The following is a 23239-nucleotide window of genomic DNA, read 5'->3' as shown; positions in this document are numbered from 1 at the left end:
TTAGAAGCAGGTGCAAAGTGAACTGAACAGTTTTGTGGCACACTACAATCTTTTTATATGATTATTATTGTTTATTGATCATCATAAGCATTCAGACACACACACAGACTAAAGTCAATGCACTAAAAAGCTGGCATTCAACTTAAATCCTCTCCCTTTCCCAACCCACCCAATCTGTCAGGACTCAGGAATTGTTTCTCTGTGATGCAATCCATGCCTTTGGGAAGATAACATTGAACGGCCAATCACAGCAGAGCTTGTGGGAGGAGCAAACGCTGTGCATTCATCCTCAGCCAATGGTGTAGCCCGGGAGACGTGGTTTGGCTTTAGCCAGCCGCCCCTTCGTGACATCACAGCTGTTGCACGGGCACGGGCAGTGAGAGTGCTGTACACTAGTAGGCGTAGGGACGACGAGCAGTGCATGCATTCATTTAGGGAGGGGGGCTAGAGAAAGGGAAGGGGATCTGTTGTGCTATTCAGCCACCAAGCCCTGCTGAAATCTCACAAAACAACAATGGAACCTGCCTGAGAAGCATCAACTCTGCTTTTTTTCCGTGTAAGTGTGCTTCCTCTTTAACCCTAGTGCGTTTGAATGTTGCTGTGTGCACGTGAACGGTTGTCATTGTGTTGTGCGTGTTCACTGGAGCAGTGAAGAGCTGTGGCTTTGAAAGGGAAGAATGCTTTTGTTTCTGTCTCCTGTTTCACATCTGGTCAGAGTTGGTCTGAGGTTTTGGAACGTTATCTTGCTTCACCCTGTGTCATGTTGTTCACACCTTCACTGCCTATTCTGATTTTACTAAGGGTTGAAGAGACCCTCATGTGGGAGAGCAGTTAGGGGTAACTATTTTAACTATATAACTATAGTTTTGGATGTCTAAGTCATGGGTTCAGCATCCCATGGAATGTTTGTGGATGTCAGAAGCAGCTGTGTTTGAAAGGTGTATGTGCCATGCACACAGTGACGTGTGGGAGTGCATTGTGGGATAACTTTGTAAGTGGCGGCATGACACAATTGCGGATTGTTGTTGGCTTCTTTTTTTGAACAATGACACAGTGTTTGGTTTCTCGATTGTGGCTGTATCTGGGTCAGGTCAGGTTTGCTGACCAGTGGCTTGAACCATAAGATCTTACAGATCTTGTTTTATTGGAACAGGTGGAGTTATGCCAGTCAGCATTTAGAGCAAAACACTTTGTTTTGGTTGGCATGCATGTGGGTTAGTGACATAACACTCTTATTATTTAGCCCAGGGATGGGCAACTTCGGTCCTGGAGTGCCACTGTCCTACAGAGTTTAGCTTCAACCCTAATCAAACACACCTGAACAAGCTAATCAAGGTCCTCACGATTACTAGAAAATTACAGACAGGTGATTTTTTTCAGGGTTGGAGCTAAACTCTGTAGGACAGTGGCCCTCCAGGACCGAAGTTGCCCATCCCTGATACAGCCTATAGCCTTTTTCTTTTAAATATAAATATAAATATTTTTTTATAAAAAAAAAATATTGTGAAGTTTATCCATACTTGGATTACTTGAAATAACCCTTTTACTATCTATCTATCTATCTATCTATCTATCTATCTATCTATCTATCTATCTATCTATCTATCTGTTTGTGTGTGTGTGTGTATATATATATATATATATATATATATATATATATATATATATATATATACTGTATATATATATATATATATATATATATATATATACTGTATATATATATATATATATATATATATATATATATATATATATATATATATATATATATATATATATATATATATATATATATATATATACTGTATATATATTAGGATGATACTACTGTCCTGATATTCTAATTAATAAAATACAAAAAAAACCTTAAGTAGTTTTGCTATTATTAGTTTACTATGTGTGTATAATAAAACTGCTTCACTGATTTTTAATATTTAAAATTTTTGCCTGCCAAATCAAAATCATGAGGTCCAATCAAAATGCAGAAACAAAACATAAAAAGGAAATTGTCATATAGAGGACCCCTGCAGACCCTCGTGACTGTGTTAGGGTCAATAAGTAATTAATGGCTGACTAATGACTAACTGACTATGGTCAGACTTCTCAAAAATGGAATATATATATATATATATATATATATATATATATATATATATATATATATATATATATATATAATATATATAAAATAATTATGTACTAATGTGATGTGTACTCTCACATGTTTGCAGATCAGTTTTTCAAAAGATTTTTTACATCATATATACATTGTTATATGTCATAGACCATGTAGTGACGGCAGAAAATGTTGTGCACTTATTTTCAGATGTGTAGCCTATATTTCTTATTTTTCTGTGCATTTCAGACCAGTAAATCTTATTTGTAAATTGCATTTTTATTCCCATGATAATGAATTCTATGTGTCAGTGTGTATCTGATCAACTGTCAGCCCAGATACCTACTCTGGCTCCTCTTTCTGTGTTGTGCACAAGAATGTCAGCCCCCCGCTGCTGGACGTGACCCCTTATTAAGCTTACCCCAGTGAGACCTGCGTCTAAATATAGCCCGCATACATCAACACATCAAATCAGAAAGGATGAGGGGGGTTTGGGGGAGGAGGGTTTTAGAAGGCGGGAGAAGGGAACTAATATCAGCGATGTTTAACGCTCTCATGTTACCATCACTCATACGTCCATGAGAGCAGTGCACATATCAGTCCTGCAGAAGTGTCAGAGCAACTCTGGGACCAGAGGCATTGAAGTAAACTGAGAGCAAAACGCTCACTGTCAAAACATGACAGAGAGCAGAAGTGAGAGACTGAAAGTGCGATAATGAAACACTGGCCTGCAAACTCATCAGACAGAGAGACTTTCCTGAATTAAGGCCTTATTTTATGTTTTGATTTGAGGTATGAATATTGAATCTGATTTGTATGGGAGAGTGTGTTAAGATGCGTCGCCCCCTAAAGGGTTAGTTCACCCAAAAATAAAAAAAATTATTAATTAATTACTCACCACCCTCATGTCGTTCCAAACCCGTAAGACTTTCGTCATATTGAAAACACAAATGAAGATCTTTCTGATGAAATCTGAGAGATTTCTGTCCTTCCATTGACAGTTTATGCAAGTTAATAAAGAGATTGTAAAACGAATCCATATGAATCGAGTGTTTTAGTCCCAATGTTTTGAAGAGACTGAATTGCTTTAGTATATGATGAACAGATTTAATTTAGTCAAAGTGGTAGTTGCATAGCTGTCAATGGAGGGACAGAAAGCTCTGATTTAATTAAAATATCTTCATTTGTGTTTCGAAGATGAACCAAAGTCTTACGGGTTTGGAACAGCATGAGGGATAGTAAAAGACAGAATTTTCATTTTGGGGACTCTTTAATTGATCAAATTGTATATAATTTTGGTCATATAATTTAAATATCCATTAATTATTAATTGAACCAATTTTTTTAAATGGTTGCTGTTGCTTCTGAATGCAGGAAATACTGTTAAGTTTTCACTATATTCACAATTTTTCACTATACAGTATGTGATTAATATGCAACAAAATAAGACGTAAACATGGAATTGAGCATTATTAAATTTTCTGTTTAAAATGTAAATCATTATACTTACTCCTTAACATGACACGTCTTTTAAAGACAGTCATATTTCTATGGCCCTATGTTAGTTGTTTTCTTTTACATCCTTAAATAGAATTAGACCTGAAATATTAGTTTTTCCTCGGTCTCATATCTCTTTGCCTAGAGGACAACTAAAGCAAAAAGTGGCACAGTGTGTACCCATATTGCAGGAGCATGTAATGGCCTCAGCAGTTGCTCATGTCCTTGTATCATTGCTTATCTGTCTGCCCGCTGTTGTTGCGGCACATGTGGAAAAGTGGCATGAAAATTGTTGACATTTATTTTCCTCCACAACTCTGTAATCCAATTTTCCGTGCTCTTCTCTTCTTCTTTGCTCAGCAGAATAATGTGTTGGTAGCAGCACACCTCTTGTCTCACTCTCAAGGTTCTCCTGTTCATATAGGAGTTTGTCTTCTCTTGCCATCTCAATATCTCTTTAAAGAGATAGTTCACCCCAAAAATGAAAATTCTGTCATCATTCACTCACGCTCATGTCATTCCAAACCCATAAGACTTTGGTTAATCTCGAAACAAAAGTTTATTATTTTTACTGAGAGGTTTCTGTTTCTCCATTGAAAGTCCAGGTAACCAAATTTTAAAAGATACAAAAATGTCATAAAGACGTCATAAAACAAATCCATATGAATTGAGTGGTTTAATCCAAAACTTGTGGAGAGATATGATCACTTTAAATGATGAACAAATTGTTGTATCTCTTACAAGACTTGGACTAACTGCACTATTCACATGGATTCGCTTCATGATGCCTTTAAGACCTTTTTGGACCTTCTTTTCTGGGCTTTCAATGGACGGACAGAAACCTCTCAAGTTTAAAAAGTCAATAAAAATATCTGCATTTGTGTTTCGAAGATTATCTAATCTTATGGGTTTGGAACGACATGATTGTAAGTGAAATATGACAGAATTTTCAATTTTGGGTGAGCTATCCCTTTAAAGGCTGTTCACACTGTTCACACAATTCACACTGTACCGACAGACACATAGGTCGCTGACCAATGGCAACAGACACTTTGTCAGGTTTTGTCAGATCAGTGTGTTACTTTTAGTGTTGGTCATCGTTTGTTTTCTAGCCATGTAATGTCTGAGAAGTGACGTGCTGTAACTCAGCATCTTCTTCATTTCAGGTTTAGGTGTGTCCTGGCCCTCGGCCCTCTCTGTGGATGTCTGTCACCATGGCGAAGTTTGAGACCGGCCGCACAAGCCCAGTCGTGCGCCAGATAGACAAGCAGTTCCTGGTGTGTAGTATCTGTCTGGATCACTACCACAACCCTAAAGTCCTGCCCTGCCTGCACACCTTCTGCGAAAGGTCTGTATCTGTTGCTAAATTATGTTTTATTAACAAAGTTCGGGAGGAACACGTTCAAATGATCTATCCAATCATCACGTCATTCAAACCAGCAATTGGTAATCAACATGTCTACCCAATCAGCATAAGTGGAGGCATATAGAGCTGGTAAGTCCCACCCCTTCCGCTAACCCCACTGGACCTCTAGGTTGAAAAATCGTCAATGCAAGTGAATGGGAGAAAATAATTATTTTCTGGTCCCGTTTGAATTGTGCCATGAATGTGAACATATGTTGTCTGTGAATTTTTTTTATATAATTTTTTGTGTAAAGAATGCTACAATTTAGCGGGTAGAAGTTTGATACAGTTAGACTTTGTGTGAGAGCACTTTGTGGACTACAACTCTTCGCTGCTTTCGACGCGTTTGAAACGTCAACACCACTCGCACACGGACACTAGCTCACGGATCCTGCTAAACATGGCTGTGTCTTTGGTGCACTTCACCGCCTTCTTTCAGGGAGAGGACAAAATCGCTGAGGTTGGCGAAAACCACGGATAAGTCAACTTTATGGGGTGACGTCACATAGGCGACATGTAGTCTTTCTCGTTATGTCTTTTCCACAACTGCTAGACGAAGAATCATACCATACACTGTCAAACTCGTAACATGAAAAATTATATAAAAAATTCACAGACAACATATGTTCACATTCATGGCACAATTCAAACGGGACCAGAAACTAATTATTTTCTCCCATTCACTTGCATTGATGATTTTTCAACCTAGAGGTACACTTGGGGTTTAAGGATGGGCGGGACTTACCAGCTCTATATGTACATGGTCGACCCACCTATGTTCCTCAACAGTTTTCAGAATCCCTCCACCTCCCTGTCTCCACACTCACCTGGTTACTTCCTAACCAGAAATACGATGGGGAGGAGATCTGGTAATGACGCGAGCCACACTTGAACTCATATTTCCCACATGAGCACCACAGCTCTGGCATGAGATAGGCTTGCTGTGATGATTACATCACTTGCACACCACAGCAACACCCCCCATAGTGAAGCATAGATCAGTTGTAAACCTTAGGATTGCATGAACTGTGTACTTCCTGCTGACAAAGCTTGGCATGGGTGCTCTGTCTCTACCACAAATATTTTCTTCTGCATAGATGGCATGAGATGTGTGCAGTGAGACTCTCATGTCTTTGTATCTGTGGGGTTGAATGTCAGTGGAGTGTTTCCACTGTGATTGTTCGTGTTGTGACTGAAATTTCAGCAACACTTCCCCTCCTAGCCCTCTCGCTCTCACACTGTCCCGCAGGAGTACATCATTTATGAAATGTGAGATACACTGCATTCAAATGTTTGGGTTTGGTCAGATTTTTGTTTTGAATTGTTTTTTTTTAATTAACGTTTTGGAAAAAAAGTATCTTGTGCTTACAGAGGCTGCATTTATTTGATCACATTTACAGTAAAACAGTAACATTATGGACTATTATTACATTTTAAAATAACTGTTCTGTATTTGAATATATTTTGAAATGTAATTTATTCCTGTGATGCTAAGCTGAATTTTCAGCATCATTACTCCAGTCTTCAGTGTCACATGATCCTTCAGAAATCATTCTAATATGCTGATTTGCTGCTCAAGAAACATTTCTTCTTTTTATATCGTTGTTAAAACAATTGTGCTTCTTAATATTTTAGGATGTTAAAATAGGATGTGTAATATGTTCAGGAATCTTTGATTAAAAAGCATATTTCTTGGAATATAAATATGTAAACGTATAAATGTCTTTACTGACAGTTTAAAGCTTCATTGATAAATAAAAGTATTAATTTCTTTAAAAAAATTAAATCCTTTTGAAATGTAGTGTATGTTAATGGTTGTTGTTAATATCTGTTTTTCAAAGATACGTTTACTTTGAAGGTGACGTGTAATATATGATGTTAAAATACATCATATACCCATTTAAAGGGATAGTTCACATAAAAACTGAAATTCTGTCATCATTTAATCACCCTCTGATCTTTGTAAAACCTGTATGTCTTACTTTCTTCAGTAGAACACAAAGGGAGTTATTTATAGCAAAATTTATGTTACTCCTTTCCATATAAAAAGAATGTGAATGGTGACAAGCTATCGTATGACTCTAGAATATAGTGCATGAGTCGTATGGATTACTTTTATGATGGGGGATTTTAGTATTTGTCCTTTTTGGAGCTCAACAGTCCTTGTTCCCCATCCACTTACATTGTTAGGAAAACAGCAATGTGGACCTTCTTCAAAATATTTCCTTTTGTGTTCCACAGAAGAAATAAAGGGTTCGGAACAAGATGAGAGTAAAAAATAGCGACTGATAATTGTGGCTGATTGATTTAGTTTGAGGTTGTTAATCATGTCTGTCCTTCTCTCTATCTCACAGGTGCCTACAGAACTACATTCCCTCTCAGTCTTTGACACTGTCCTGCCCGGTGTGCAGACAGACCTCCATCTTGCCTGAGAAAGGTGTGGCGGCACTACAGAACAACTTCTTCATCACAAACCTCATGGAGGTGCTGCAGAGAGACCCAGAATGTTCTCGGCCGGAGGCCTGTAGCGTGCTGGAGTCTGTCAGCGCAGCAGCCGCTGGGAAACCGCTCTCCTGTCCCAATCACGAGGGCAAGGTAAGCCTCTTACCATCTGATGATGAAACCACATTTGGCAATACTTGGTGGGAACATGAAGGAGAAACCATCAAAAACGAGGTTGTAGGGAAAATCGCGGCTACAAGGGATTGGGAATTCCTTTACCACCCCTGATTTCTCTACATTTAAGCCAATTTTTCATTGGCAGAGGCTGCTGTGTCACTACCAGCTTCTTTCCTTTATGTGTCTTCAAAGTCATAATACATGTGTGTTTACGCTGTTCAGGCCTGTTAGCATACATTAGCTCCCTTTGATAATCCATTAGTATGCTGAATGAAAGGGTTGCTCACTGGTGCCCCTGCAGGTGATGGAGTTTTACTGCGAGTCGTGTGAGACGGCCATGTGCCTGGACTGCACGGAGGGGGAACACCGCGAGCATGTGACCGTTCCACTGCGGGATGTTCTAGAACAGCACAAAGCAGTGCTAAAGAACCAGCTGGATGCTATACGCAACAGGTACATATGCACCGTTCGTAATAGTCAGCTGTTACATACAATTCATCACTTCAATAATAACAACAGAGCACACTACATACATATTTCCTCAAATAAATTTTCATTATTATTCGAAAAATATTATTCTAAAAATGTTATATTCAAAAAAATGACATAATAATAATAATAATAGTAATGATGAATAAATTATGTTAGTTTTAAATTTGTTATTATATATATATATATATATATATATATTATAGAATTATTATTTTGTCTTGAAATGTTTTATTATTATTACTGTTATTACAATTATGAAAAAAATTATAATAAATATATATATATATGTGTGTGTATATGTATGTAATATATATTCATTATTACTTTTATTAAGATAATTTAAATAACAAATACATGATCATTTTTTAAAACATTATCATGTCTTTGTTATTAAAATTATTTTAGCTATTATTAAAATATGATATTGATATCATGATATTAAAAAAATGTGAATATAAAATAATATATAATCATTTTACTAGTGACTACATATGAAACAAAGTTATGCTTTTATAAGCTGTTTTTAGTGATGATTGTGAATAATATTGCAGCCTGTTTTCCAAATTACTTGGCTCTTTTCCATCATTTCTCTGATAAAATCTGTTCTTTTTTATTCGGTCAGGCTGCCCCAGCTAACAGCGGCCATTGAGCTGGTGAATGAAATCTCTAAACAGCTGATCGAGAGGAAGAACGAAGCGGTCAATGAGATCAACATGACATTTGAGGAGCTCGAGAAGGCATTGCACCAACGCCAGGCTGCGCTCATCACCGACCTGGAGAACATTTGTAGCACTAAGCAGAAGGTCAGAAATGTCCTGATTTGTTAAACAGGTTGTACTCCTATCTCTCTAACGCTCCTCTCTGCTGTGTTCTCTGTAGGTGCTTCAGGCACAGTTATCCTGTCTTCTGCAGGGAAAAGAGCACATCCAGAACAGCTGCAGTTTCACTGAGCAGGCCCTGAACCACGGCAGCGCCACCGAAGTCCTGCTGGTCCAAAAGCAGATGAGTGAGCGGGTGAGCGCCCTCGCCTGCCACGACTTCCCTGAACGGCCGCACGAGAACGCCCACTTGGACTGCCAGATAGAGACTGAGGGCTTGCGACGCTCCATCCAGAACCTGGGCGTCCTGCTGACGACGGGTGCTGTGGGACACACCAGTGTGGCAACGGGAGAAGGGCTCAGACATGCTCTGGTCGGACAGCACGTGACTGCAACTGTTACCACTAAGGATAAGGACAGCGAGCTTGTGAGGACCGGTAACGCTGTCCTCCGAGGGGAGATAACAGGGCAGGACGGAGTGCGGGCGGTCGAGGTGGAGGTCGTGGACAATAAAAACGGAACGTATGAGGTAGGGTACACGATTAAGAGCGAAGGGGAGTACTCGTTCTCTTTGATGCTTTATGGACAGCCCGTGCGGGGCAGCCCGTTCAGACTGCGGGCGATAAAGCCGTCAGATGTGCCCCAGTCTCCGGATGATGTGAAGAGGAGGGTTAAATCTCCTAGCGGGACAGGAGGACACATCAGGCAGAAAGCCGTACGGAGACCCTCCAGCATGTACAGCACCACCAAAAAGAAGGAAAACCCCATAGAGGATGAGCTGATTTACAGAGTGGGTAAGAAACACTGGATATTTTTTTTTAGTTTAGTAAGTTAGACATATTAAATTGTTGTTAAATATTATTTTGATTTTGTGAATTCCTTTGTCTGACCCATCAGGCTCTCGGGGGAGGGAGAAGGGAGAGTTCACTAATCTACAGGGCATCTCTGCTTCCACTAATGGGAGGGTCATTGTAGCGGACAGCAACAACCAGTGTATACAGGTTAGTTGATGTATAGCAATATTATAAAAATCATAGGCTTTATTTCTAAATCAGTTTAGTGGATATTAAATTAATGAATCAATGTGTCACAGTAATCTTACTTGGGATCAATACAGAGATATAGACATATTTTCATTGCATTCAGTGCAAAATTGTATCATTTGCTTGTTTTTATGAAGGTTTTTACTAATGATGGCCAGTTCAAAGCACGGTTTGGGGTCAGAGGTCGTTCTCCAGGACAACTGCAGAGGCCGACAGGAGTGGCAGTCGACACGAATGGAGACATTATAGTAGCTGATTATGATAACAGATGGATCAGCATCTTCTCCCCTGATGGGAAATTCAAGGTGATGTTTACATCATAATTTACAGTTTATATATATATATATATATATGTATATACATGCATGCATACATACGTGTGTGTGGTTCCAGTATACCCTACGTTCTGGGGACAAAATGTCTCCCACGATGATGGCAATATCTGAAATCCTTGATCTTGTGGGGAAATTTTTTTGGTCCCCATGAGGAAAATGGCTTATAAATCATACTAAGTACTAAATTATGTTTTTAGGAAGTGTAAAAATGCTGACAGTTTTCTGTGATGGGTAGGTTCAGGGTTAGGGGATAGAATATACAGTTTGTACAGTATAAAAATCATTATGTGTATGGAATGTCCCCATAAAACATTGAATGTGTGTGACAGGAAAGACTATACTGTTACACAAATTTCTATTTAAAATAAATACTGTTCTTTTTAACTTTCTGTTCATCAAAGCAGTGATTTTATTATATATTTTTTAATCACAGTTCCCAAAAAAGATTTAAGCTGCACAACTCAAGCAGTACACGTCCTTAAATATTGACATAAATTAAATTACAATAATTAAAATGTATACTTGAAGCCATAATTTGTTTCTTGCTCACTCTGTAAATATTGTTTCTTACTCAATGCCATGGTTGACTAATTTACATTTACATGTATTAATTTAGCAGTCACTTTTATCCAAATCAACTTACAAAATGAGGAATACAAGAGTAAGCTAGAACAAGGAGGAATATTAGAAATAGTGAAAACACAAAAAGTTGTTTTGTTTGTTTTTTAAGTCAGCAGGATGCAGATATTTGCTTTGTTAGTGCACATTACTAGTCTTGTGGTGAAAAATGAATCAGTGGAAGTTAATACATAGAAAAAAATTAGTCTGACGTGGTAATCTTTAATCAAAATAAATTGAAATTTTGCTTTCGCTCTGGAATGGTGTTGCTTCTCTGATGACGTCAGTTTGATAGCTTGGGTTGAATATCCTTAACCACTCCCCTCCAACTGTCAGCATGATAAACCCCGCCCTCTATTAAATATTCCGTTTCACTTGGAAATGAGTCACAACTCTGAAGTAAAGTCGGTTGCAACTTCTGTTTCACTGGGACTTTGATTGTTCATTGGAAGAGACAAGGATTCGGCTACTCAGAATTACATAATCCGTTTAATAAGGTCCTCTAAACGACCCTCTCTTTATGTCTGTGCCCCATGCAGAATAAGATCGGTGCTGGCCGTCTGATGGGACCCAAAGGAGTGGCTGTGGACAGGAACGGTCATATCATCGCAGTGGATAATAAAGCTTGCTGTGTGTTCATCTTTCAGTCTAATGGCAAACTAGTGACCAAGTTTGGAGCCAGAGGCACTTCAGACAGACAGTTCGCAGGTACAGCGATTGAACACTGTATCATAATGCTAATAAACCCAACGTTGAATAATGTAATGTGGTTTGTGGTGGTTAACCTAAGCACTAAAGAGTTGCAGAACTGTTGTGTGCTGTGACTGCTTGTCCTCTAACATCTCTTCCTAATACCTCATTTGTCCAGCTCAGGAACTCGTGTGACCAAAACTGTTGCAATTCATGAACAAACTTTAAATAAACAAGAGCTAAATGGTGTTCCCTTACGAGAACGTTCTCTCGTACTGCGTTGCAAACGCTATGGGAAAACTCCTTTTCTCGAGAATATTGAAGCCTTTATTTTAAAACGCATTTGCTACAGCACAGGCGAGAGCATCAGACCCACGTGAGTGAGCTGATAGGCTGTGCTGTGGGCAACTGCACGAACCAATGGCGGATAGACAGAAGCGCGCGAGCCAATCAGGGCGCTTGGCGCTCTGTCACTGTCAAGCACGCGAAACTACACGTGACCATAACATATAAATACAGATAGAATCCGCCATTTGACAGATTTAATCTCCTTCAGCTCGACTCACCTCGTCGCTGATTTTCTCCGGTCGTAAGAAGCCCTCGTCGTGGAAAAGCCGTCCAGCGGAACAGCTTCGCATCCCGGCATCTCGCCAGCTGAGCGTTTCCCTGTGGCATCCGACGAAAAATTATATCCTTTTCATTGCATATTTATCTAAAAGAGCAAACCGCTGTTTTCACAGCGCGGCATAATGCCTCTCTCCATCTGTGAGAGCTGCGGGGTCTCCCTGCATGCATCCGACGGACACACCCAGTGTGCGGCCTGCCTCGGCCCTGAGCACGCCGAGGCAGCGCTCATGAAAGGCGGCTGCCAATTCTGCGACGGGATGCCTGTCTCCGTTCTCCGTTCAAGGCTGTCTTCGACGGTGACCGATTCCGCCCACCTTCCGTCTTCGGCGCCCCACGAGCCCCGTAGGAAGAAGCGGCGCGATCAGAGGCGTCCTGAGCGCGGTGAGTTTAGCGAGTGCACGCCGGGCCTTTCTCCTCGTGCCTCGCCCACGCCTTCTTCGCCTGTCCTGTTCTCTCGGAGCGAGCAGCGCCCCTCGTCTGAAGCGGCTGGACTCGTCTCTTTCGGCGCATCTCCGGATGACGTCGATGACGCACTTTCTATGGCGGCATCTGAGAGCGAGGATTGGTCGGGCTCCGCGGACCCCGCCCCCCCCTCTCAGCTAGAGTTTTCTGATACTCGAGCGAGCATTGACGCCGAACTTCTCCGTGTCATGTCTCGCGCTGTTGACGAGTTGGGACTCGATTGGCTTTCTCCAGCTGAGCCCGCCAGAAGCCGCCTCGATGAATGGTACCTGCCGGGGCGCCAGCAGGCCCCTCGTCAGCGCGCCGCTCCATTTATGCCTGAGGTTCACGAAGAGCTCACAAAATGCTGGCGCGCGCCCTTTTCAGCGCGAACGCGCTCATCTGCCTCTTCTACGCTCTCCACTGTTGACGGCGCTGAAGAGAAAGGATATGTGTCTCTCCCCCCACTGGAGGAAGCGGTCGCTGCACACTTATGCCCCCCCACTGCAGGTAGTTGGAGGTCTAAGACGGTGCACCCTTCTAAGCCGTGCAGAACTACTTCGGCCATTGCCAGCCGCGCATACGCTGCCGCCGGTCAAGCCGCCTCTGCACTTCACGCCATGGCGACGCTTCAAGCCTTCCAGGCCAAACTTCTCCGTTCCATGGATGAGTCAGGCCCGGACCCAGACACATTTAAAGACCTCAGGAGTGCCACGGATCTGGCACTGAGGGCCACGAAGACCACCGCTCAAGCCCTGGGCCGCAATATGGCCAGCCTAGTGGTAATGGAGCGCCACCTCTGGCTAAACTTAACCGAGATCAGGGACGCGGATAAATCTGCCTTCCTCGACTCGCCCGTCACAGCCTCAGGTCTCTTCGGCCCATCTGTCAGCGGCTTCGCCGATCGCTTCACTGAAGCTCAGAAGGCTTCCAGCGCCATGAGACACTTTCTACCAAAGCGCTCCAGCTCAGTCCAACGGCGCCCCAAGAGCACGCCGCGACCTGAGAAAGTGGTGTCCCAGGTCCTCCAGCCCCGCCCAGCGGCTGAGACCAGTAAGCACATGAAGCCAGCGAAACGGTTCCCGTTCCCTAAGCGCCAGGGCCCGCGGACGAAGCTGACGCTCGATCACGAGCCCAAGAAGCCGTCCTAACCGGCACAAAGAGGGGTCACTGTCCCGCTGCGGCCGGACCAGCCCCAAAAATCGCTCGACTGCAGCAGTTCTAAATGCAGTTCATGGGCCCGTCACATGTCACGCACCCCTGCAAACAAACGCTGTTTTAACAGCGACCCACACAAAGCACAAATCGAGCATAATTTCTCACATGCATACATGTCAGTCCGAGCCCCCCACTCTGGGTGTTCCAGATATGATAATGCCTCTAGCTCTGCGGGCTCTAGCTTGGCAAGCTATCCCCGGAGTTTCAGTATGGGTGATGAACATCATAAAGCATGGTTACTCGCTTCAGTTCGCCCGCAGACCACCGCGTTTTCGCGCGGTTATACAAACCACGGTAAGGGGCACATTGAGTCATGTCCTCCGCACCGAAGTGTTAAGTCTGCTGGCGAAAGGGGCCATCGAGAAGATCCCCCCTTCTCTGAGCGAGTCAGGTTTTTACAGCCGATACTTTCTTGTTCCAAAGAAAGACGGCGGCCTGAGACCCATTTTAGATCTCAGACATCTGAACAAGGCTCTCATGTCACGGCCGTTCAGAATGCTCACGACCAGACATATCCTGGCGCAGATTCGCCCAGGCGACTGGTTTTTCTCAGTAGATCTGAAAGACGCTTACTTTCACATTCAAGTGAACCCCCACCACAGGCCATTCTTGAGATTCGCCTTCGAGGGGCAGACATACCAGTACACAGTTCTTCCATTTGGACTGGCACTAGCGCCTCGTACATTCACGAAGTGCATGGATGCAGCTCTCTCCCCCCTGAGACAGCGGGGAATGCGCATCCTAAACTACCTCGACGACTGGCTCATACTGACCCAGTCAGAGGCGGAGTCACATACTCACAAAGCCTGGCTCCTCAGCCATCTAGAATGTCTAGGGCTCAGGGTCAATGTTGCAAAGAGTGTTCTGTTGCCCAGCCAACGTATCACGTTCCTGGGAACAGTTCTCGACTCTGTACTTATGAGAGCATGGCCCACACCGGCCCGTGCTCTAACGATTCAGCAGCTCACGGCATCGTTCATAGAGGGCTCTCTTGTACCCCTCAGAACGTTTCAGAGGATCCTTGGCCTGATGGCCTCTGCATCATCAGTACTCCAACTAGGCCTACTGCGTATGCGTCCTCTTCAGCTGTGGCTGGCTCCTCTGGTGCCACCCCACGCCTGGCATTCAGGCCACTTGATTATCAAGGTGGACCAGCGCTGTGTTCAAGCCCTGGCCCCTTGGAAAAACGCCAGCTGGTACCAGCAGGGCGTAAGCATGGGGGTAGTTTCAGAGAGGAGGATGATTTCAACAGACGCCTCCAACTCCGGTTGGGGAGCTCTGTACGAGGGCAGGCCTGCCTCCGGCCTCTGGTCGAGCTCGGAGAAACGCCTACACATAAACTGCCTCGAAATGAGAGCAGTTTTTCTAGCCCTAAAAACATTCCTCCCATACCTGGCGGGACACCACGTGTTGGTACGGACGGACAACATGTCGGTGGTCTCTTACATAAATCGCCAGGGCGGCCTCAGGTCCCGCAACCTGTTTGCCATAGCCTCACAGCTCTTGCTATGGGCTCACACCAATCTGCGCTCGCTCAGGGCAGCTCACGTGCCAGGCACGTTGAATACAGGAGCAGACATGCTCTCTCGGGGCAGAGTTCCCCCAGAGGAATGGTCTCTCCACCCTCAGACAGTTCTCCTACTCTGGGAGGTCTTCGGGAAGGCAGAAGTAGATCTTTTCGCCTCAAAAGACAACTGTCAATGCCCAATCTTTTTCTCAAAGAGCAGGGATGCGTTGGCCCACGACTGGCCCAACCTTCCTCTCTATGCGTTCCCCCCGGTCTCGATGCTCCCTCAGGTCATCGAACGGATCAGGAACACGAAGAGCGCAGTGCTATTAGTAGCTCCTCTCTGGCGGACCCAGGTTTGGTTCCCAGAGTTGATGCAGCTGTCTGTAGCAGACCCGTGGCCAATCCCAGTGAGGCGCGACCTCCTGACTCAGGCCAACAGGACAATCTGGCATCCCCGTCCCGACTTATGGGCCCTACATGTATGGCCACTCAACGGGTACCCCAGAACCTCCCAGAGGGCGTCCTGAATACTATAAAGGAAGCTAGAGCTCCGTCTACCAGACGCCTCTATCTCAGTAAATGGTCAGTGTTTTCCAGCTGGTGTTTAGCTCGAGACCTCGACCCATACACTTGTGAAGTACCAAGAGTACTGTCTTTTCTACAGGAGATGTTGGACGCGGGTCGCTCCCCCTCCACTCTCAAAGTGTACGTGGCAGCCATTGCTGCTTTTCACGTATTGGAAGCCGGGGCCTCCTTAGGAAAAAGCGACCTTATAGTTCGCTTCCTCAGGGGCGCCAGGAGGCTTAACCCGCCTCGGCCACCGTCTGTTCCGGCCTGGGACCTCTCCTTGGTCCTGCGGGCTCTTAAGGGACCTCCCTTTGAACCACTTCAGTCAGCTGATCCTAAGTCTCTCTCTCTGAAAACCGCCCTGCTTCTAGCACTGGCGTCAGTAAAGAGAATAGGGGATTTACAGGCGCTGTCTACCAGCGCTTCCTGTCTGGAGTTTGGTCCTAATGACTCCAAGGTCATTCTTAGGCCAAGACATGGATATGTTCCTAAGGTGCTCTCAACTCCATTCAGAGCCCAGGTTATTTCTCTGTCAGCTCTCCCCTCCTCCGAGGAGGATAGCGATTCTCTCATGCTTTGCCCAGTCAGAGCTTTGAGAATTTATCTGGAGCGTTCGGCCTCTTTCAGACAGTCTGAACAGCTCTTTGTGTGTTTCGGGGGCCGATCCAAGGGCCTCCCGGTCACTAAAACCACACTGTCCAGATGGATAGTTGACGCCATTGCCCTGGCTTACACCTCACTGGGCCTCTCTTGTCCCATAGGTGTTAGAGCTCATTCCACGAGAGGTGTTGCCTCTTCGTGGGCTTGGTCAAGTGGTATTCCCATTGAAGACATTTGTGCGGCGGCCGGCTGGTCCGCTCCGTCCACATTTGTGAGATTCTATAATCTGGATGTCCCTGCTCTGCAGACATGCGTTCTTTCTGTCTAGACTCTGGCTCTGTGGATCCAGACTAGTTTTGAACCATGGTCACTTGGGTATTCCCATCTATAGCATATGTGTGGCGGCCGGATATCCGCTCCGTCCACATTGTTGAATTATAGCTTTAATGCCCTTGCTTGTAGCTACAGTTCTTCTGTCTAGACACTGGCTCTGTGACCCAGTCTAGTTGATATTGAACACACGGTTTTCACTTTGTGGGCTAAGTGACTGGCTCTGGCCAGATCCGATGAATTATAACTTTAATGTCCCTGCTTTGCAGTTACAGTCTTTTCAGTCTAGACTCTGGCTCTGCTGACCCAGACTAGTTCGATGTTTAACACACGGTTATCACCTTGTGGACTAAGTGACTGGCTTTGGCCAGTCTTTATTACGGATAATTGATGGGCCCGATGTTCGGTCTCTTTTTATCCTGGCTATTCTGTACTTCCCGGAACTCTGGTGAGTCAGAGTGGCCAAAAGATTAATAGCACGGCGTTTTAAATGGAAACGTTCCCATAGCGTTTGCAACGCAGTACGAGAGAACGTTCTCGTAAGGGAACGTACTGGTTACTTTCGTAACCTCGGTTCCCTTAGAGATAAGGGAACGAGTACTGCGTTGCCTTGCCGTGCTATTTTTCTTATGGCAGGTTTGTCGCTTCAGTCGATTATACCTGTCAAATGGCGGATTCTATCTGTATTTATATGTTATGGTCACGTGTAGTTTTGCGCGCTTGACAGTGACAGAGCGCCAAGCGCCCTGATTGGCTCGCGCGCTTCTGTCTATCCGCCATTGGTTCGTGCAGTTGCCCACAGCACAGCCTATCAGCTCACTCACGTGGGTCTGATGCTCTCGCCTGTGCTGTAGCAAATGCGTTTTAAAATAAAGGCTTCAATATTCTCGAGAAAAGGAGTTTTCCCATAGCGTTTGCAACGCAGTACTCGTTCCCTTATCTCTAAGGGAACCGAGGTTACGAAAGTAACCAGTACGTTTCACAACAAAAGCAACAACTAAGAACCATTCTGGGAAGACAAACGCTGCAAAAGGCTGGTGTTTTTTATACAGAAATGGCCAGATTTACACAGGCTTCAGTTCCAGTGTCTAAAAGGATGTAAACCTGTATATTTTCCCTGCCTCAGTTCTGTTCCTGTTTCACTTTAGCATAAGCTATATTTTCAGTTGCATTATCTGTCAGTATGATAAATAATGTAGGCCAATGCATGCATACATGAATGAGCCTATATTCTTTCTAAGATACTAATAGCTACACACATATTAGTCATGCTTTTTGAAGCTCGTCCAACACTTTCTTGCTGCTGCTTATTTTACTATTTAAATACATCAGTCCCTTTTCCTAACCCTTTTAAGCAAGTGCATGTGGCTTGCGGACTGGTTTGGGATGTGCATCTCTTGACAGTCTTGCATTGTTCTTCTGGTCTGCTCCATGTTTGTTCCAGCATTTAAGGATGATTTTCATCCTTGCAACGTTTGAAATGTTTCTGCGCTTTTTTTGTCTCAATCCCTTCTGCCCTGTCATTTATTTGTCTCCGCTTACCCTTGTTTGTGTTTTTCCCATTCCTTTTTAGAAAAAAGTGGTGTAAAGTTTGCACTGGAGCAAAAGTTTAGTAAATCTGGCCCTGGGTTCAGTAAGTATTGAGTGAATTCTTATCCCAGAATGTGGTGATTTATCTTATTGAAATTAAGTTTAATTCTAGAACTGAATTCAAGAGCAAATGATTTTGTGCTTTGTCTTTCTAATCAAATGTTGGCAAAAATCAAATTGTTCAATGATAAGGATGCAGGCTTCTATACACATTACATCACGAGATCTATCTAATCAGCTATGAGATCTTGATCACATGACATCCCTCCTCTCCACTCTCTTTCTGTGTGTTTATCACGTCTGAATCTTTCTTCTCCCCCATTTCTCTCTGTTTCCTCACATGCAGGCCCGCACTTTGTTGCTGTCAACAACAAGAATGAAATTGTGGTGACAGACTTTCATAACCACTCCGTCAAGGTGAGTATCTCTCGGTCGTTCTTACAATTTTCACCTGGTGGACAATAAACCGGGGGGAAAAAAATCCCATAAACTCGAACCAAGGGATCTAGAGACCAGAATCACCCACAACAGGAATAAATTATTTCATAATTTAATAAAATATATTAAAATAGAAAACAGCTCTTTTAAATTGTAATAATAGTTCACAGTATTACTAGATTTATTTGTATTGTATGTATGTATGTATGTATGTATGTATGTATGTATGTATGTATGTATGTATGTATATATATATATATATATATATATATATATATATATATATATATATATATATATATATATATATATATATATATGCCTTATGTTAAACTACTTTAAATTACTTTTTTTCCCACATCAATCTACACTCCATACACCATAATGAATATTAAAGGGGTGGTTGATTATGATTTCACTTTTCTAACTTTAGTTAGTGTGTAATGTTGCTGTTTGAGCATAAACAACATCTGCAAAGTTACAATGCTCAAAATTCAAAACAAAGGAAGATATTTGCTTTTAAAGAAATTGCTTTTTAAGGACTACAACAAACGGCTGATAGGAACTAGGGGTGCAACGGATCAAAAAACTCACGGTTCGGATCGTTTCTCGGATCAGAGTCACGGATCGGATCATTTTTCGGATCAGCAAAAAAAAAAAAAAGACAAGACAAGACAAATAAACATAAGTTTTGTCTTTTTGTTTATTAACACTTAAAATATTAAATAAAAATATATAAAATCAACAGTGGGTGCGCGACGGGATGACGTAAAGTGGCCATGCTTGATGTATTTCCACCATAGACTGTAAAAAGGTTTCCACCGATGTCCCGATACCACTTTTTCACTTCCGATAAGATACCGATGCCGCAGCTTTGGCTACTTGCCGATACCGAAATCAATCCGACATTTTTATTTTAATCTTGAACTAATACTACTAATAATAAAATATATGGAAGCACTTTGCTCAATTAGCCACATAAAAACATCTCACTCAAATGGAGAACAAATACTTCTCTAGTATATAGTCCACAACAACAGTTGATAATGAAAGACTGCCACCCTTTTGAAAGACCTTTAGATATGTTTGGTAATTGTACCTGAATGAATTTAAAATTAAAATTAAACTTTAACGTTATTCTCATCTGAATTATAAATAATTTATTTCTGTATAAAATAATGCTACCATTAAAAACACATTTGATTTTCTTTTTTAATCAATGTAGAATGTGTAACTTCAAAATAAACAGATTACTCTGTTTGAGGACAAGAAATGAAAACCAATGCAATATGATGAATGTCCAAAAGATTAGATAATCTTTGCTTTTAAACACCGCGTGTGTGTGTGTGTGTGTGTGTGTGTGTGTTTGAGTGACAGTTAGGTTACAGTTTGACAAGAGTTTACAGTTTGACTGTTCCACGTTTCCACTGTTCGATCGCGCCCGTGCCTCTCTCTCTCTCGCTCTCTCTCTCACACACACACGCAAGCATTGCAATCTTGACATCGCAGCCTGTTCATTTTGCTGCGTTAACACGAAACGCGAATAGAGCGTCAAATTCGCGTCTAGTTCGATGCTTGAACAGTTTGAATCCTTTCGCGCGTCCAAGACGAATAGGACGCGCCGCGCGCGTATAATGATAAAGCGAGCGTTTGAAGCGAATTAGACGCGTGTTCCAGGGAAGCCAAAATGCTCCCATACAGGTAATTTTAAATGACGCGGGGCGTTCAAGCTCCTCCGTTCGGTTCCTCCGCTCGCCATGACCACGCTGTGTGTGGACTGAACATGCGCACAACTTTTTTTTTTTATATAAATCAATCCGCGAATCACGTGTGTGCCGAACCGAAGATATTGATCCGAACGGATCACGGATCAATGATGATTCGTTGCACCACTAATAGGAACTACACGACATTCCTCCCGGGTTAGTGACATCACTAACCCTAAAATTTACATAAACCCCGCCCCCGGAAACACACAGTCCATGTTGAGAAGAGAAGAGTTGTTGTGGTAGAGTGTGAGTCTGCTCAAGCTGTCGCATTCGTCTTTATATGCAATACAGTACGTAAAACAAATGCAATTTGTTGATGCAATGCAGAAACGTCCTGTTGCATTCTACATGTTGTCACTTCTTCTTGAGTCTCTCCATCATTGTCCGACTCCGGTTTGAACATAAAAGGCAGAACAGTTTCTGACATTTTAGTGCTTGTCTGCGTGAGGTAATCGGAGTTGCTAACACACGAGATGTTAAAGCTCCGCCCTCTGTGCCGGGAGCAGCAGCTCATTTGCATTTAAAGGGACATACACGAAACGACGCGTTTTGCTCACCCTCAAAAACTGACAACTTTAACATACTGTAAAAAATTATCTCGGGGGTATTTTGAGCTAAAACTTCACATACACACTCAGAGACTTATTTTACATATTGTAAAAAGGGGCATTATACCACCCCTTTAAATTAAATATTTTTTGACTCATATATTCTTTAGGCAAATAATTTATTTAATTGTAGTATTCATTAAATATGCCTTAAATCACAGTCTTTACACTTAAAAAAAAGTATATGATATTAATATATTTCCCCACTGTACAATTAAATGTTAATAAATATTAAAGGTGCACTTAGTAATCATTTAAGTGCATTGACAATATGGTTTAGTGGTGTAGATGTAATCTCAATCTCACAGAAATGCAATAGTTTTCAGGTGTTGATGTCATTGTAAATATGCAATATTAGCAGTCAGCAATGATTCATTTATTCCACAAGTGAAAGTTTCAACGATCCAATTCTCACTATTAAGTAGTTGCTTATTAACATGCATATTACTAGGATATTTGCTGTTTATTAGTACTTATACAGCACATATTAATGCCTTATTTGCCATGACCATATTCTGCATCCCATAACCCTATCCAATATCTAAACTTAACAACTACTTACTAACTATAAATAAGGAGTAATTAGGAGTTAATTGAGGCAAAAGTCATAGTTTAGGGTCCAATTCTCACTATTAACTAACTATTAAGTGTGACCAAAGCTTCCAATAATGGGATTTACAGAGGTAAAACAAAATATCTGTCATGTGATTTCAAAATGGCTGCCCCCATTAGGTAACCTGTTCCATTTAAAAAAAAAAAAAAAAAAATTAATTAGGCTACTTAAATGATGGGAGAAATCATAGAATACATCATTTATTGTAAAATTGTGTATTATGTGTTTAATATGGGTGATTAAAATGTGTATTTCCTCAGGTCTACAGTGCAGATGGGGAGTTTTTGTTTAAATTTGGGTCCCATGGAGAGGGAAACGGCCAGTTTAATGCGCCCACAGGGGTCGCTGTTGATGTTAACGGCAACATCATCGTAGCAGACTGGGGCAACAGCAGAATACAGGTACTGACTCCTCTAAACATCCACTTCCTCTTTACAAAATCTCCAAGAAATAAGTCATTTCAGTAGCACTTTTTTAAGACGACAATCTCTCCAATACAAGTTTGTTTGTTTTCCTCAGGTGTTTGACAGCTCAGGCTCATTTCTCTCCTACATCAACACAACCGCTGACCCACTGTATGGGCCGCAGGGTCTCGCTTTAACCTCCGACGGCCATGTTGTGGTGGCCGATTCTGGTAACCACTGCTTCAAAGTCTACCGGTACCTGCAGTAACCCCTCAGGCACTGCCACGGGGTGACACAAACTCTCTTGCGACTTCGGTTCATCACAGTTTGCGTAGTCATATCAGCGAAATCCTCAGCCAAACCAGAAAGGAAGAATCGAAGGAACAAAAAGCACTTTTCTTTAATCTTTTACTGATTTTCATGTTCCAAAACGAAGAACTACTTCTGTACTAAACCAGGAATGTTGATTGTAAATAACAGAAACCATATCAATAAGCACAGATTCTTATTAGAAATCATGTAAGTTGTGTATATATAAAAAGTATATATATATATACATTTTGTTAATCACGTCTTAAACCCTTACCCGAAAAGGCGATTATTTCCCGTCTCAGTGATTGACCTTCCCATGACTGCAACAGTTGTGTATCTTAATTCTGTTACGTTCTGCATTTGTAAATACACAAATTTATGTACATATGAACATATTTGGTGTATGTAACATGTAAATGACACTGGCTTCTTGTATTGTCAGCATTTACCACTGGGATTTCACTTTATCCAAGCTATTCAGTGAGCGCTTTCAGCCAACTGGGTGTTTAAATCATTCAGACTGAACATCTGAGCTGATTATCCCTCACAGATATCAACAGCACAGGAAGTGATGCG

General features: G+C 42.3%; 1 protein-coding gene across 2 annotated transcripts; it reads left to right on the top strand.

Moving 5' to 3' along the window:
• Positions 1-310: 310 nt before the first annotated feature.
• trim3b (tripartite motif containing 3b) lies at positions 311-23239 on the top strand. Of its 2 annotated transcripts, XM_081353833.1 has the most exons (13): positions 311-556; positions 4783-4964; positions 7376-7616; positions 7942-8093; positions 8755-8935; positions 9012-9744; positions 9848-9951; positions 10131-10298; positions 11486-11654; positions 18503-18562; positions 18866-18936; positions 22208-22348; positions 22467-23239. In XM_081353833.1, the coding sequence occupies exons 2-13, from the start codon at positions 4819-4821 to the stop codon at positions 22617-22619; spliced, it is 2319 nt and encodes a 772-aa protein (XP_081209959.1). In that variant the 5' UTR covers positions 311-556; positions 4783-4818; the 3' UTR covers positions 22620-23239. The 2 variants fall into 2 exon arrangements, with proteins under 2 accessions (XP_081209959.1, XP_081209960.1); XM_081353834.1 differs by lacking the exon at positions 18503-18562 and having other exon boundaries at positions 22467-22745.

The sequence above is a fragment of the Scardinius erythrophthalmus genome (genome assembly GCF_964197995.2).
Source record: "Scardinius erythrophthalmus genome assembly, chromosome: 23".
In the NCBI taxonomy this organism is placed as follows: Eukaryota; Metazoa; Chordata; class Actinopteri; order Cypriniformes; family Leuciscidae; genus Scardinius; species Scardinius erythrophthalmus.
The sequence above is the reverse complement of the archived record's forward strand: the minus strand, read 5'-3'. Positions and strand labels throughout refer to the sequence as shown.